Genomic DNA, 14990 nt, shown 5'->3' with positions numbered 1-14990 from the left:
ATCTCCTCATTAGTCCAGTGGTCTTCCAGTAGTGTGGTTTTTAATCTCCATGAGGTAGGAAAGTTCCTTGCCTTCCTTTTATGGTTTATTTCTAGTTTGATGCCTTCATGGTCAGAAAAGATGGTTGGTATGATTTCAATCTTTGTGTATCTGTTGATGTTTGTCTTGTGCCCCAGTATGTGATCGATCCTGGAGAATGATCCGTGTGCACTTGAGAAAAAGTGTACTCCGTTTTTTTGGGGTTTAATGTTCTATAGATGTCTGTTAAGCCCAAATGCTCTAGGTCCTTATTTAGAGCTTTAGTTTCTTTACTTATTTTTTGTCTTGTTGATCTATCCATTGTTGATAGTGGTGTGTTGAAGTCTCCCACTATGTATGTGTTTTCTCCGATGTCTGTTTTCAGAGAGGACAACAGTTGTCTGATATATTTTGGTGGTCCTTCGTTTGGTGAGTATATGTTAATGAGTGTTATTTCTTCTTGAAGTATTGTCCCCTTGATCATAATGTAATGACCATTGGGGTCTCTTTTTATTTTTTTTGAGTTTGAAGTCTGTTTTATCTGATATAAGTATAGCTGTTCCTGCTTTCTTTTTTGGTCCATTTGCTTGTAGGATTGTTTTCCATTCTTTAACTTTGAGCCTATTTTTATCTTTTGTAGCTAAATGTGTTTCCTGGAGACAGCAAAAGGTTGGGTTTTGTTTCTTAATCCAGGCTGCAACTCTGTGTCTTTTTATTGAAGAGTTTAGTCCATTTACATTTAGAGTTAATATTGATATGTTAGCATCTGTATTTGCCATTGTGTTTGTCTTTCCTTTGATTTTATTTATTTATTCTTTTAATAACTTTTTTTTTTTTGGCCTTCTTTCGTTGTTATTCGTCCCTCTGAGGTTCTGGCTTTAGGATTCCTTGTAGTATTTTTTGGAGTGGGGGTTTAGTCTTAATGAAATTCCAGAGCTTCTGTTTGTCTGGGAAGGTCCTTATTCTTTCTTCATAGAGGAAGGAGAGCTTTGCGGGATTATTCTTGGTTGGCATCTGTTTTCTTGGAGTCTGTTGAATATGTCCCTCCACTCTCTCCTTGCCTGTAGTGTTTCTTCAGAGAAGTCCGATGTCAGCCTGATTGGTTTTCCTTTGAATGTTATCTGTTTCTTCCCTCTTGCCAGCTTCATTATTTTTTCCTTGTCCTGGATTCTTGGGAGCTTTACTATTATGTATCTTGCTGTATTTTTCCTTTCGTCGTGGAAGTTTGGTGTTCTTCTTGCTTCTTGTATATCAATTTTCAGCTCCTTCTTCACATTTGGGAAGTTCTCTTCAATTATCTCCTGGAATATTTTCTCTGTTCCTACGTCTCTCTCCTCTCCTTCTGGAATTCCTATAACTCTTATATTTCCTTTCCTCATGGAGTCAGATAGTTCCCGAAGTCTTTCTTCATTCTTTTTCCTTTGTACTTCTCTTTCCTTTTCTGTTTTGGTTCTTTTTATTTCTGTGTCTTCAAGAGTACTTATTCGTTCTTCCATTTCATCTATTCTGCTTTCATTGCTTTTCCCAGAGTTCTTTAGTTCCTTCATTAATTCTTTGATCTCCTGTGTTTCTTTTGCTTCCCTCTTTACGGACTCAATTTCATTCTTCTGATCGTTGATTATTTTTCTCATATCATTGTTTTCCTTTATGACTTCTGTCAGTTTTTAATCACAGCAATTTTAAATTCTCTTTCTGGAAGTCTCAGAAGTTCTTCCAAGTTACTGTCGTTGTAATCTGGAGGGTGGTTTTCTTTTTGTGGTGTGCTTTTTTCCTGAGGAGTTGTTAGGTTGCGTGTGGTTCTTCTACTCCCTACTGTCTGTTTTATAATTTGTCGTATGCATTGGGACACTGTGTTGCTCGGACTGGCCGGCATCTTGGGTGAACTTCTCCGCTCCCCTCTGGCTCCTCCAGGAGCCATCTCTGGCTTCTGAGGGAGCTTTCTGCTGGTTTCAGGCAGTCTTTACTGAAGAAATGTCCCTGTTCTAAAATGGCGACGCGGGACTCAGTCCCTGGGGTTCCGGTCTCAGGCACACTCTTCTGCGCACCCGGTCTGCCCCGGCCGTGGGTGCCTGTTCCCTCTGTGGGCTCAGACTGCTGGTCGGAAGGGGCCTGGCGTGGGCTAACTTCCCAGCTGGCCACTGTCTCCTCTGGGAGCCTTCTGCCCTTTTCAAGCAGTCTTAAGAAATTTCCTGTTCTATAGGGTGTTAGTGACCTTTTTTTTCCTGGTCGCTAGGTGGCGCCAGAGATCTCTCCTATTGTCCTTGGGAGGGCTGTTTTTCGCCTCCCCCCACCCCGTGGGACAGGGAACAGAGCGGGAATGGTAGGGTAAACCTCAATGGCTTTGGGGTGCTGTGTCTGCCTTGTGCCCCACCGTCGTGGAGAACCCACGCCCCGAATTTCGTGCCCCGGGTCTCAGTTCCAAAGCCCTCAGGTCCAGGACGCGGGCTGTAGCCCAGTTCAGTGGCACGGGAATGGCGCCTTTTGCACCCCGCTCCCGTGCCTGGGCGCCTGGTTCCTGCTCACTCAGTGAGGGACTTTCACCCCAGTGAGGGCCTCTGCGCGTCTCCCCTCAAGCCTAGATGGCAGGCGCGGGGACCTGGGCAGCCGCGATCCCGATCCGCATTTGCTTTTCAAGCACGCCAAGCACGCTGCTTTTCCGCGCAAGCTTACCGGCAGCCCGGGCTGTGTGCGCGTCTCCCGGGGTCTTTGTTCTTCTCTAATGGCGCCCGGAGCTGTTCGCTCACCGCCGCGGCGAATCCTGCAGGGTTCTCAGCAGCTCCCGTTCATGGGGTGTGGTGGCTGCAATAGTTCCTTTCCACTCGCAGTCCCGCTTGCTGCGTAGTTTGTTCTTGTTGGTCGTTTTAGTTTGTTTTTTTTTTTTTTTTTCCCCTCCTCTCAGCTGGTCGGAGAGTGCCGACTCTGTGGGCCGGTGGGCCGGGGAGGGGAGCAGGGTTCTGTGCTTTCCTCCCTTCTAGTCCTCTTTTATGGCAACTTTCTTCTTCAGGTAGTTTGCTGGAGTCATCCATTTATCTTCCCTGTCCCAGTTCTCACTGGGACCTGCCACTTTTCCTCCCTATTAACTTTTTTTAATGGGAGATCTTACTCGCAGCGTCTCCTTGCCGCCATGTTCCTACAGTCCCACCTTTACATAGTTTTATCTAAGAACATGTCCCAGATTTTGTGAACTCAACGACTGGAAGATATCTGCCTGTCACATTATCTTCTCTCTGCTTCCATAACTTACTATAGATTTCTTACAAACTATTCCTTTTTTAGTCTTCTCTCCCATCCTCAAAATCAGGGTGTCTCATCCTCCGCACTAGTAATATTCTGAGCCAGATGAATTTTTGTTATGGAAATTCTTCCTGTAAATTCTGGAAAGATTAGCAGTATTCCTAACCTTCTCACTAGATACCAGTAGCCCATATGCTACTGGTTGTCAACCAAAAATGTCTCCAGACCCAGCCAAATGGGAGGCAAAATCTTCCCCATATGATAATCCCTGCTCTAAGTGGAACTGTGGCCCAAGAGATCAGTGCTATGCCATCTTTTTTTCTTTATCTCTTCATGGAGTGAACTTATGCTTTCCATCTTTTACCTACTACTTTTATGCTAAAAACTCCCAAATTTACATCTTCCACAGTCTCTCTTTAGGTTCAAATAATTAATAACCTTCTACACTTACAAGTCTCCTAGGAATCTCAAACTTAACATAGGTAAACAGAATTTTTTAATGTCTTTTGAACATCCATTTCCTTTTTAGTTCTTTCTATATTAATAAATGGAACCGCCTTTTTACCCAACTGCTGTCTTTGTTTTCTTTTCTCTCCTCCACACAGTTCAGATTCTTACCATTGCATGCTCAGTTACAATTGTTGAGGGTTTAAATGAATAATGAATGATTCTTTTTTAATTTGGAGTAAAAGTTGGACTTTATTAAATATTAGATAACAAATTCAGTTTTAAGTGATCCAGAAAACAGATTGGTATACAAAGTGTTCTAAGCATCTGTCTTTTCTGAGCAGGGCAGATCCATGTTAGTAGAATCTAAACCTTAGACATTTTGGCAGTCCCTTTTGGGGTGGGGGGGAAACCCCTGTAAATACAAACTTACTTCTTTAGGAAAGTTACTATGAGGAACATAAGTAGGTCCCCCTTACCCAAGCCAATGTAATAAACCTATCTTTACTTTTCTTTACTGGATCCCCAGAATGCCTTCTGCCCCCAACTTCCTCACCAACCAGCTGAAGGGAAGTTGTAATGGAAAGAGACAGCAGTCATCAGTCATAACTGATTAAAATTTAAATACAATACTTTCAGTAATTTTAGGAAAAAACATATGTGTTTCTGCAGTTACCTCTAGGACATTAAATGTAAAAGGGAAGTTTAAATCATCCTCTACTTCTAAGGAAGATATCACGTAAATAACCCCAACCTGGACCTTGGAAAACCAGATATTGAAGGATAGACATTTGCAGTTGTTACCACTACAAGCACAGGTTTCCTGGCTGTATATCTGTCAACTCTCTTCATCATGCCCCTGAAAGAGGAGACTGGCACTCTTCCGGGAACTGAGATGAATGACACCCACTGATTTTCTATTTCCAGGTCATTTCTAGAGATGATGAAAGCAAGAAAAATAAAGAATGGCTCAACATGACTAATCCATTTTCTCTTGACAAATTCCCCAAATGTCCTTAAATAAAGGAATACTAATTGATTTATTGTTCATAATAACTTTTTAGTGTGTCTTGTATGCCAGACACCCCATACTTTTTGCATACACTCATTTTTTAGAAACCTATATGGTTTATTCCCATTTTACAAATGAAAAAAAATGAGAGGTTAAGAAATTCATCAAGTAAGGGCTAATTTTTGGGAATCTGATTTAACAAAACAGCCTTTTAGTAAGGACTATGACTATAAACTAAATTAACATAAACTTTAAGTTGTGTTCTTATTTATTATTAAATACTGACATTCTTTGGGGATTCTGCATTTTTTTAAATGTTAATAAATGTTGACTATTAAGCCCTTGGGAATACTTTCAAAGTGTCATTAACTGCATTTTTATGTGGAATCCTTTGAAGAGTCATTCCATTGGCCATAATACTTCCCTTTAAGTAGTGATTTTATGTATGGATTTCCCTATCCTTGCTTTACCTATACTGGGTCCAAATATACAGTGTCAAAGTGGTCCGCTGTAACTTCTGGTTGAAATGGTTTCAGAAAATAATTGTGATTGAGCAGGGTTTTATCATTTTTACTGTGTGAACAGGTATGAGAAATCACTAAAAACTGTCATTCTAACTAAGAAAATTTGTGCCACACGATTTCAAACCCATCTTTGGTTTCCCAGACTTATGATGATATCCAGAGGTTCATTGTACATAATAATAATAAAGATTTTTATGGTGTATCACTTTAACTTCACTAATCAGATTTCATTTGTTACTGGCTTATGCAAGTGACTTTTAGTAAAGAATGAAGTTACTCATTGCCTTATATCTTATATAATATCATTTAATACATCATGGCTTATTCTTTCTGTTCAGATGTTTGGAAACTGGACATTTGGCACATTGGTCTTCACAGTCATGATGATAACAGTCACCGTAAAGGTATGATAACAGAAATAAGAAGTTTGGACATACTTTGTGTCTGTATAATTTGTAATTAATTTTCTTCACTTTAGCTATTTCCCTTTTTCCTTTTTCAGTCATGAATAATTTCTTTGGTTGATATCTAATAATTCACTTTAATTTTTGTCATAAAATCCTTAGGTCCATTTTGGAAAACCTCAGTCTATTTTTATTACATTATTATATATAATATATAGTTGTATTATTACTATATAAAGCATTTTATTTTAATAAAGGCTCACCACGCAATACTAATCTCTGAAATTTTACTTCACTGTGGAGTATAAAAAGACACACTTTGTTTTGAGCCATGGAGTTGAAAATAAAATATTCCTGAAATTTCAATGATGCTTCCTCACTGAAGAGAAACATCATAAACTTGAAATTACTCAGTTTTGTTCTAGGATCCTTTTATTAGTATTTTTTTTCTGAGGGACTTCCTCATAAGAATCTTAGTCACTAGAAATTAACACATTCAATTTAATCTGAAAGAACAAATGTATTATTTTTTTTGTAATGATTTTTTAATTTGATTTTTAGATGGCTTTGGAAACTCGCTTTTGGACTTGGATCAACCATCTTGTTACTTGGGGATCTATTGTATTCTATTTTGTATTTTCTTTGTTTCATGGAGGGATTCTTTGGTGAGTAACTATATTGTATTTTGATTGTATTGACTCAACTAGTATTTACTGTGATAGATTATATTATAAATCATTTGTGCTTGATATAATTTTGAGACTATTTTGATAATTAACTTCTTTTAGTTTGTTTTACTAATATGAAGTAACAAAGAAATTTAACAAGTACTGAATAGCAACTGTGTTCTAGGTGTTTTACATAAGATACTAACATTGATTCATCACAGTAATTATATTGTACCCATTTATTCAACATGGAATTGGAGCCCCAAAATCACAAAGGTTAAAAACAGTAAAACTAGGGCCTCCCCAGTGGCGCAGCGGGTTGAGCACAGCACTGTGAAGCTGTCCCCGGCCTCTGCAGCGTGGGTTTGATTCCCAGCCAGCCAGGGCGATACCCACATAGTGCAGCAGACCTCTCCTGTCTCGCCCACTGCTCCCCTCAGCAGTGCTTTCAGTCCATCTGCCTGTTCTGCTCCCCACTCTGTCTCTGGTGAATCCTCTCATCCTTCCGCACCCCTGGCCTGTACCCCAGCTCTTGTATAAATAAAATAAATCTTTAAAAAAAAAATAGCAAAACTAGGATTTAAAACCCAATTGTTTTACTCCATGGTTAATGTTCTTTACACTAACCGTTTTATCTCTAAATTATTTATTATGTAAAAAGTCACATAAAGGGCCTCCCTGGTGGTGCAAGGGGTTACGTCTCAGCTCTATCAAGCTGTTGCCAGCCACTGCAGCATGAGTTTGATCCCCAGCCTGGGAGCTGACCCACATGGTGCAGCAGACCTCTCCTATCCTGCCCGCTATTCCCCTCAGCAGTGTATTTCAGTAGATCCGCTTGGTCTGCTCTCCAATCTATCTCTGGTGAATCCTCTCAGCCCCCTCACCTCTGGCCTACACCCCAGTTCTTATATGCATAAATAATAGAAAATAATTTTTTTTTAAATAAAAGTCACAGAGAGCCATTAAATTTTCATGGATGAGTTAACTTCCCTCAAAAGTAGTGTTGGGCCTCCCCGGTGGCGCAGTGGTTGAGCACTGGCTTGCGAAGCTGCCTGCGGCCTCTGCGGCGCCGGTTCAATCCCCGGCTGCTCCCTGGCCACCAGAGGAGGGTCCCACATGGCGGGCAGACCTCTCCTGCCACCCGCTGCTCCCCTCAGCAGTGTACTTCGGTCCTTCTGCCTGCTATGCTCCCTGCTCTGGCTATGGTGAATTCTCTCACCCTCCCGCGCTTCTGACTGTACCCAGTGCATGTACAAACAAACAAACAAATAAATAAATAAAAATACATGCCTCTTTAAAGAAAAAAAAAAAAAGTCTATTTAAAAAAAAAAAGTAAATAGTGTTTTGCATCTTCATTGGTAAAATCAGATTTTCAGCAACTCTGAGAGTTTAAAAATTAATACCTCTCCTAAGATTTAGTCCATTCTTCAGGAATGAACAACTAAATTCTCTCTTCTATAGAATTTACATTACAATTGTCTGTTGTACTTTTGCTCCCTGTAAAAGGCAAAATGCTATGGGAAATATGCAAAAATCTTGAGTCACAGAATGTGAACTTCCATTTAGGATCATAAAAGAATACTCTTACAAATGTTGTTTGATTTAAATAATTTTTATTAGTACATTTCTTACTGTATTTCCCTGTACTCTTTTAACATGTTGAATTATAAAAATTCAAAAAGAGTTATCTTGACAATACCTGCTGCTTTGTCGAACTTATATTCATAAGTAGAACTTTTCAAACAATGATTTAGGTTAATCTGTTAGTTGCTTAGTAAAAAATATTTTGTGACATACTTTCTTCTGCTTTTCTTGATCTCTGAAATGTGTATTACTTCATAATTCTTTTGATGTCCTACCACTAGGTTATCAAAGTCAATCTAATCACCTACTTGCCGCTTTCCAAATAATGAAAACTATAGATTTCATTGAAAGTAAATGAATTGGATTTTATTTTTAACAATGAAAGTCTAGTTATTTGAAGACTTAAATTATACTGGTTTTAAATTTTTAACATTTTCCTGTAGTATTCTTTAAAGTGTAACCTTCATCTGTTTACATGTCCTGTTTAAGAAACTTTTGTCAGTTTATGCTTTTATTAAGCCTGCTTTCTTTCTTGGCAGGCCATTTTTGGGCTCCCAGAATATGTACTTTGTATTCATTCAGCTCTTATCAAGTGGTTCTGCTTGGTTTGCCATAATCCTCATGGTTGTTACATGTCTATTTCTTGATATCGTGAAGAAAGTATTTGAACGACAGCTTCATCCTACAAATACTGAAAAGGCACAGGTAAACACTTTTTATATATAATACCTTTTAAATTAGAAGTCTTTAACAGTAAATAGCTATCATAACTTGCTCACATCAGAAATAGGAAATTATCCATCCATATCCAGTACTTCTCAGTATAACTGTTGTCAAGTGGACCATTTAAAGATAATTCTTATTTTTTCCTTTAATTTTTGATGCCTGATAAATTACAATTTAAAAAAATTACATTGTGTTATTAATAGTACTCTAGGTTTTTACATATAACACTATAAGGTTATGTCCAGATAATAATAATAAACACTTTAAATATGATCACAGCAGTCTACATGTAGAACATATGTAGGACTTATGCATATGTTATAATACATGCATACACATGTTATTACAGTGATATATAGCCATGTCTTCAGAAACATTCAAATTCAAGTAATACTTTTTCAACAAAAGATTTTGAAATAAGTTCTTTAGCCTAAATAATTTTTACAGAATGGGTTTTTATAAAATACGTTATCTCACTAAATATTTGTTAATTGCTATTAAACTGTAGAAAATATTACCAGTATGTTACATCGTGTTTAAGAATATGACTTATAGGACCTGACAGTTCTCACTTCAAAACCCAGTTTTATCACTTGATTGCTGTTTCCAATTATGTTGGAAAAGTCTACCTATAAAGGTTGATAGAAATGTCATTACCTTTGTAATGAGTATTAAATGAAACAATGTTCAAACACATACCAGATGCTCAACAAATTGTAGCTATTTAGATGAATGTGCCTGTTTTATATATGTCACTTGTATATGAGCTAGAAATCTCTTAATTTTCCTATAAACTATAACATACCTTTGAGTTTGTACTCTAAAGAATACATTCTAATCAACTCTTATACCCTGGTAAACGTCAGGCTTCTCAATCATTTTAGTTCCGCCTACGTTGAGGTTTATTTCTATAACATGCCAAATTTTGCTTAAAATTTTAGAAATTTAATTGTATATTCATACTGCTAAGAGAATACCTCCTCCCTAATATCTAGTCATTTGAGTTAGGCTTCCTAAACAGTACATTGGTTTTAATTTCAACACATCATAAAAACATTTAACTTTTATTTGCTTTAGTAACTCAATACTAACCAAGATAAATTTTAAAACCACTGAAGCAACATAGGCCTCTGGAGCTTGACAAATTTAATTAAAATCCTATTGCCATTTATAAAATGCATGATCTTAGTGAAGTCACTTTTTTAAACCTCAATTTCCTCCTCTGTAAAATCAGAAAATTATTACCATACGTGACTTTTAGACATAATAAATATTACGTATTATTTGTGTAGTGTATGTAATAAGTCCTCAGTAAAAACATAAGGATGATAGGGATGTTGTTCTATAAAGCTGATCTATAAATGGGGCTGAAGAAATTTGCATAATCTGATCACCATGCCTATATCTATATCAGTTTGGAGAAACATCTGTAATATTTAAATATATATCAAACATTTGCTTATCTTATTTCTAATTTTCAGATATATTTACAGTACTATTTTTAATATATTTTCTGTTAACCTTTTTGTAGACCTTTATTGAGACACGTTTTTATCTCCCACTTTTGGTCTATGGAAAGTTTATTTCACCAAAATACATTAATGACATCACTTTAATACCAACTCTTCATAAAAGTAAATAATCATTTTACATTTATCCTTAGAAATTCTACATTGTGCAGAACATTCCTAAACTTATGCTATATTTTCATAGTGATTTCTTAATGATAGTAAAAGATGATGATATTAGTTCTCATTACATTTTCTATAACTTATTTGTAAAGGATTGCACAGAAAATGTTCAGTCCCTTAATATGTGCACTTAGACAAGAAAAAGTTAGAAATACTTTATATATATATTTTGCTTCTTTTACCATAGGTTAAAGTTGATGAAAAATCAACTTTATTTGTATGGTACACCATTCATTATATCTGTGTATAAAAGAACCCAATTTTCTCCACCAAATTCATTTTTAAATGACTTGACCACATGTTTATTGTATCTAATCCAAAGAGGAAATCTTTCCTTCTACTCAGGGATCTTCTAGCCTGATCATCTGCAAGTTGTTTTGTTTTCTTTCTTTCCAGAAATAGTCTATGGTCATTCAAATTCTATGTCTGATATTATCCCTTGCTATAAGCAATCTTTATTGTTTCAGTTTTACAGTCACCTCAGATTTCGAATGATGAAAAAGTGGTTAGAAAGTTGTCAGCTACTTCATTGTTTACCAAAAGTAGAAAGAAAGATCATTATCAAAAGAAGAGTTACCAGCATTCATTCAGAGCTTTGTTTTTCTCCAGAATAACAATGTGATATTAAGAGTGAAGAATATATTCTTTTGATGGCAAGGTCAACAACCTTACAAATGTCAGTCATATATGTGTACCGTGTATGATATTTCCTACTCTGTAGGAAAAGATGTCTTTACAAAGCTTGTCCTCTGTCTGTCTCTTAGGTGATGAATACAGCTCACTGACTTGTTGTATGTCCCATCCCTTTTCTGTCCACTTATAGATGTACTCCAACACAGTTGCTTTAAGTGACGAGTTCATCGCACTGCAGCCATTGTCGAGGGCAAGGAATCAGCTGAGCAAACTTAGGTAGAGTAGGAGTAGAACCTCATTAACTGTTCTGCATGCTAAAGGTCAATTAAATTATTCAAAAGATGGGCAGATGCATGAATTAAGAGTGGGGCACAGCTCTGTCTCTAATTTGACCTTTATTAATGTGTATGTTAAAACCTAAAAAATATATCCATTTCTTCTTTTAGAAGAAAATTCAGATGAAAATTCAGCATAACAGGACAGAGATCTGTACCTTGTTACATATTTTATACCTTAACTACTTTTTCTAGCATAATTCTAATGCTTCTGCTTGTCATATTATTCATATTTAAGAATGATCCTGCATGTTGAGTAATTTAAGCTACAGAAATTCATCATAAAATTTTAAAGTTTTAAGTGGCAGTTACTTGGAAGTGAGAGTTGCCCATTTTTTATCTTGCCTTAATCTGTGTTGTAAATACATGTGCATATTTGTCTCTGTACACTGTAATGGCTGCTGAAGCATGTCATACCCTTGCTACTGTTTAGTGCATCTAAAATTACACAGTTTTTTTTCTATCTCTTACATATACCTTTATCTTCACATGCAGATCTTTCTGTCAGTTTCCGCAAAAAATAATCAGTAGCTTAGAGATGACTTTCAGTGGAAGAGAATGAAAGCTTAAATCCTGGAACGTCTTATATTAAGATACTAAAACTATATATTAACTTTATCTCCAGTCTAGTTTGAAGAGGAAAATATAACTGAAATATTTGTTTTAATTTTGGCACTCTTCCATTTTTTGCTCTATCAGTATCTTGTAGATTCTTAATCATTTGTATTTTTTAGTTTTTATTGTCAGGGTGTCTAATCTGTCTACATTCACTTGATTAATTGAGTGTCTTTGGGAAAGCACTGCTTAAATAACCTATTTTACTAAATCTTTTGATTTTATTATTAACATCAAGAATTTTAAAATATTCTACTTTGAATCACAAATCTATAATAATTATAGCTGAATATACAAATGGGTGTCTAAGTGGTAGTTAATTACATGATTAAAACAGACCGAAAATTAAAACAAACATTTACCTTCACCTTGGGTTGAGCGTCCGGTGTGTGTGTGTGTATGTATATATATATATATATATATATATCACCTGTTAGCCATATCTGCCCTTCGGAAAACAGTGGGTATTTATCAAATTTTTGAACATCTGAGAGGAGAGCCCATTATTTAAAATAACATTCTAGCAAACTCCTGTCAAGCAAAGATAACTTCGGCATTGTGAAAATCATATTTTTATGAAATCATATTTTCACAGATGTTGGCTTAAGTCACATTTTTTAAGATGAATGACAAATACAGGTAGTCTTTGTTGCAAGTCACCTGCCAGTCCTCTGGCATAACAAAGGGAGAAGAGCCTCTCTAGGAAGGCAGGGGGGTTGAACACTAATGTGCCTTAGTGCTGCTCAAGTCAGCTCACTTCTCTGGATTTAGGTTCTTCAGCTTTCAGATGACAGTTTTGTGTACTGTAATCTATATACTTACTGTCAGCATCAGAAAAGCAAAAAGAAAATGTTAGGTTCAACCAAAGGCCAGACAGAAATAACAGTTACCCATTGAGCAGTGAGTGGCCTTTGAATGGGCATTTGCTCGCAGCTACATGAAGAACGAGTGCCTGCATCTTTCTGTCTGCTGTTAACATTCTGTGAATTTTGAATATATCTTGTTTTTTAATTGCATTGAAGAGTATTCCTGAGAGTAATCCATGGGAGCTTGTTTACTATTATGACAGAGAGGAAAGTTACAGAGATCAAATATCTTTAAAAGCTTTCAAATTTTTAATCAGTTTAGTATTAAGAACTATTAACACAAAACTATTGACAGTTTTCTTTTGGAAGAAAAAAAAAAAGGAAACATTTTCAGTACTTTCCCCTCCCCTGTATCATAAGTAAAGCTACATGTAATAATAGGCCACCTTTACATAAACTTACTGTATTCTTAAAGTAATTTTACCACTCTTTGTTTTATATATGTAAGATTTCAGTCCTAAGGCTGAGAAAATACATAGAATGAGGAAATTTGTGTTTTTTATTCATTGAGGATATTTTCTTATTTAAGAAAGGTTAAAATTAGCAAGGCTAATGGGCACATTTTTAACTTCTCTAGCAGATCTCTAATACAAATACAGAAAAAGCAATAGAAATTTATATAAATTAGTTAACACTGAAAAATATTTCAAATTAGGGGTCAAATTAATTGTGTTAAATAAGTCAAATGAAGTCCTCCTTACCCGGAAGTCTAACATTTGAAAAGCCAATAGGATTGACCCTTCTACTCTGCTGAAGTTCAGTTCAAGTAGAGAAGTTTGAGGAGGGAGCTTGAGCAGTGTGAAATGGGACATACTTCTGCAAGTAAGAACCCTAAATATTGGTGGCAAGAAATTTGTTCAATAGAAGAAATTGGATTTTTTCCAGGAAAAAACCTGGTTTTAATTTAACTTTGTGCACTGGAAAATCATGGCTTTATTTTGTGTGCTTTGCTACGTGCCCCTTAAGAAGCTGCTGTTAGCTCTCTTTTGTGACATTGATTTGTGTCTCACAGATTGTGGACCCCAACTTGCTGTTTTGATTCTAAACTTGTATACAGTGAGAGTATTATTCTGTAATATGAGACTTACTGCTTTTCTGTCCTTCCAGATGGAAGAAGATAAGGGTTCAGTCAGCTCAGCATATGAATTTGCTGAAAGCAAGCACAGAGGGGAGGACAGTAGGCACCTGCTAGCTGAGACTTGCAGCCAGCAGGAGAGTTCTTACGTGCACTAGGTAGTACTGCGCTGGATCTTCCGGGGACGCGTCTGCTAAGTTCTCATGCTTGGGGCATGCTATGGGAGAACTGGCCTGACATCTCAGTTTTTACTTTATTAATTCTTTCACTGTTTCTCATGTGTTGTTTTCATTTACTTGTTGCCCTTTCCTGTGATCTTTACTTTTATTTTATGTCCATCCCTAAGTATTTTATTAATCCTTTTTTAGAGCTACATTGTTAAGTCATACTCACCTCAAATTCTAACCTAGTAAGATGTTCTCACAATCTGTTATATTGTCTTTTACTCAAGAAAGTATTTCTTTTCACTTTTCTTTTTTAATATATGTCATGCTAGTCCTATAATTTCTGATATCAGTTTTCCCACTTGAAGTGTAGTTGTGTTATCTGTCTTACACATCTTAATGTAGTATAGTTAGGTACTGAATTACTTAAGTCTTCTCTTGAGTTGAACAATCAAGTAAATAAGTTCTTGTATAGAATAATTTTCTGGTGATTGATAATCACCAAATTCTCAGGTCTCAATTTTCTTAAACTTTCATAGTTATATCTTTGTAATAAGAAATGTGAATTGTTGAAGACTTAATTAGCTCACCTTTTTAGAAATGAACCCTACTTCTAGATCTAATTGATATATACAAAATATTTTGATGGTAGTAATTATGAAAGATAAAAATTCTTACCAGTAATCATTATATTTTTACTGGAACTATCTGAACCATTTTGTATATTGTAAATACTGATGAAGATGTTTTTGTATCAACTGGAATAAACTCATAAAATAGGGTTGTCTCATTTATGGTAAAACCCTCATAAAGGTACCTGAAGATTATAACTCCTTTAATTCTACTACAGATCAGACTGGAAGAGTTAAATAATTTGAAGTATCTGATTTATTCTGGAAAATATTTTTTAATTAGATTATTTTAGTGGACTGACCTAAATGGAAAATTTTGAAGATTAATCAACTCTTGCTTATTATTATCATTATTAAAAGGA

The 14990-nt window shown here is 35.9% G+C and overlaps 1 protein-coding gene across 1 annotated transcript in view; it reads left to right on the top strand.

The window, feature by feature from the left end:
- ATP11B (ATPase phospholipid transporting 11B (putative)) overlaps positions 1 to 13990 on the top strand; it is a gene marked incomplete at both ends in the record, with an annotated part of 81741 nt that extends 67751 nt beyond the window's left edge. Inside the window, 4 exons of the mRNA XM_084232716.1 lie at positions 5574 to 5639; positions 6201 to 6304; positions 8431 to 8596; positions 13865 to 13990. Of these exons, the coding sequence (XP_084088842.1) occupies positions 5574 to 5639; positions 6201 to 6304; positions 8431 to 8596; positions 13865 to 13990 (462 nt within the window). The remainder of the gene's footprint in view (positions 1 to 5573; positions 5640 to 6200; positions 6305 to 8430; positions 8597 to 13864) is intronic.
- Between the last annotated feature and the right edge of the window lie 1000 nt (positions 13991 to 14990).

This window comes from Talpa europaea (genome assembly GCF_964194135.1).
Source record: "Talpa europaea genome assembly, chromosome: 4".
In the NCBI taxonomy this organism is placed as follows: domain Eukaryota; kingdom Metazoa; phylum Chordata; class Mammalia; order Eulipotyphla; family Talpidae; genus Talpa; species Talpa europaea.
This window is presented reverse-complemented; position numbering and strand designations above follow the sequence as displayed.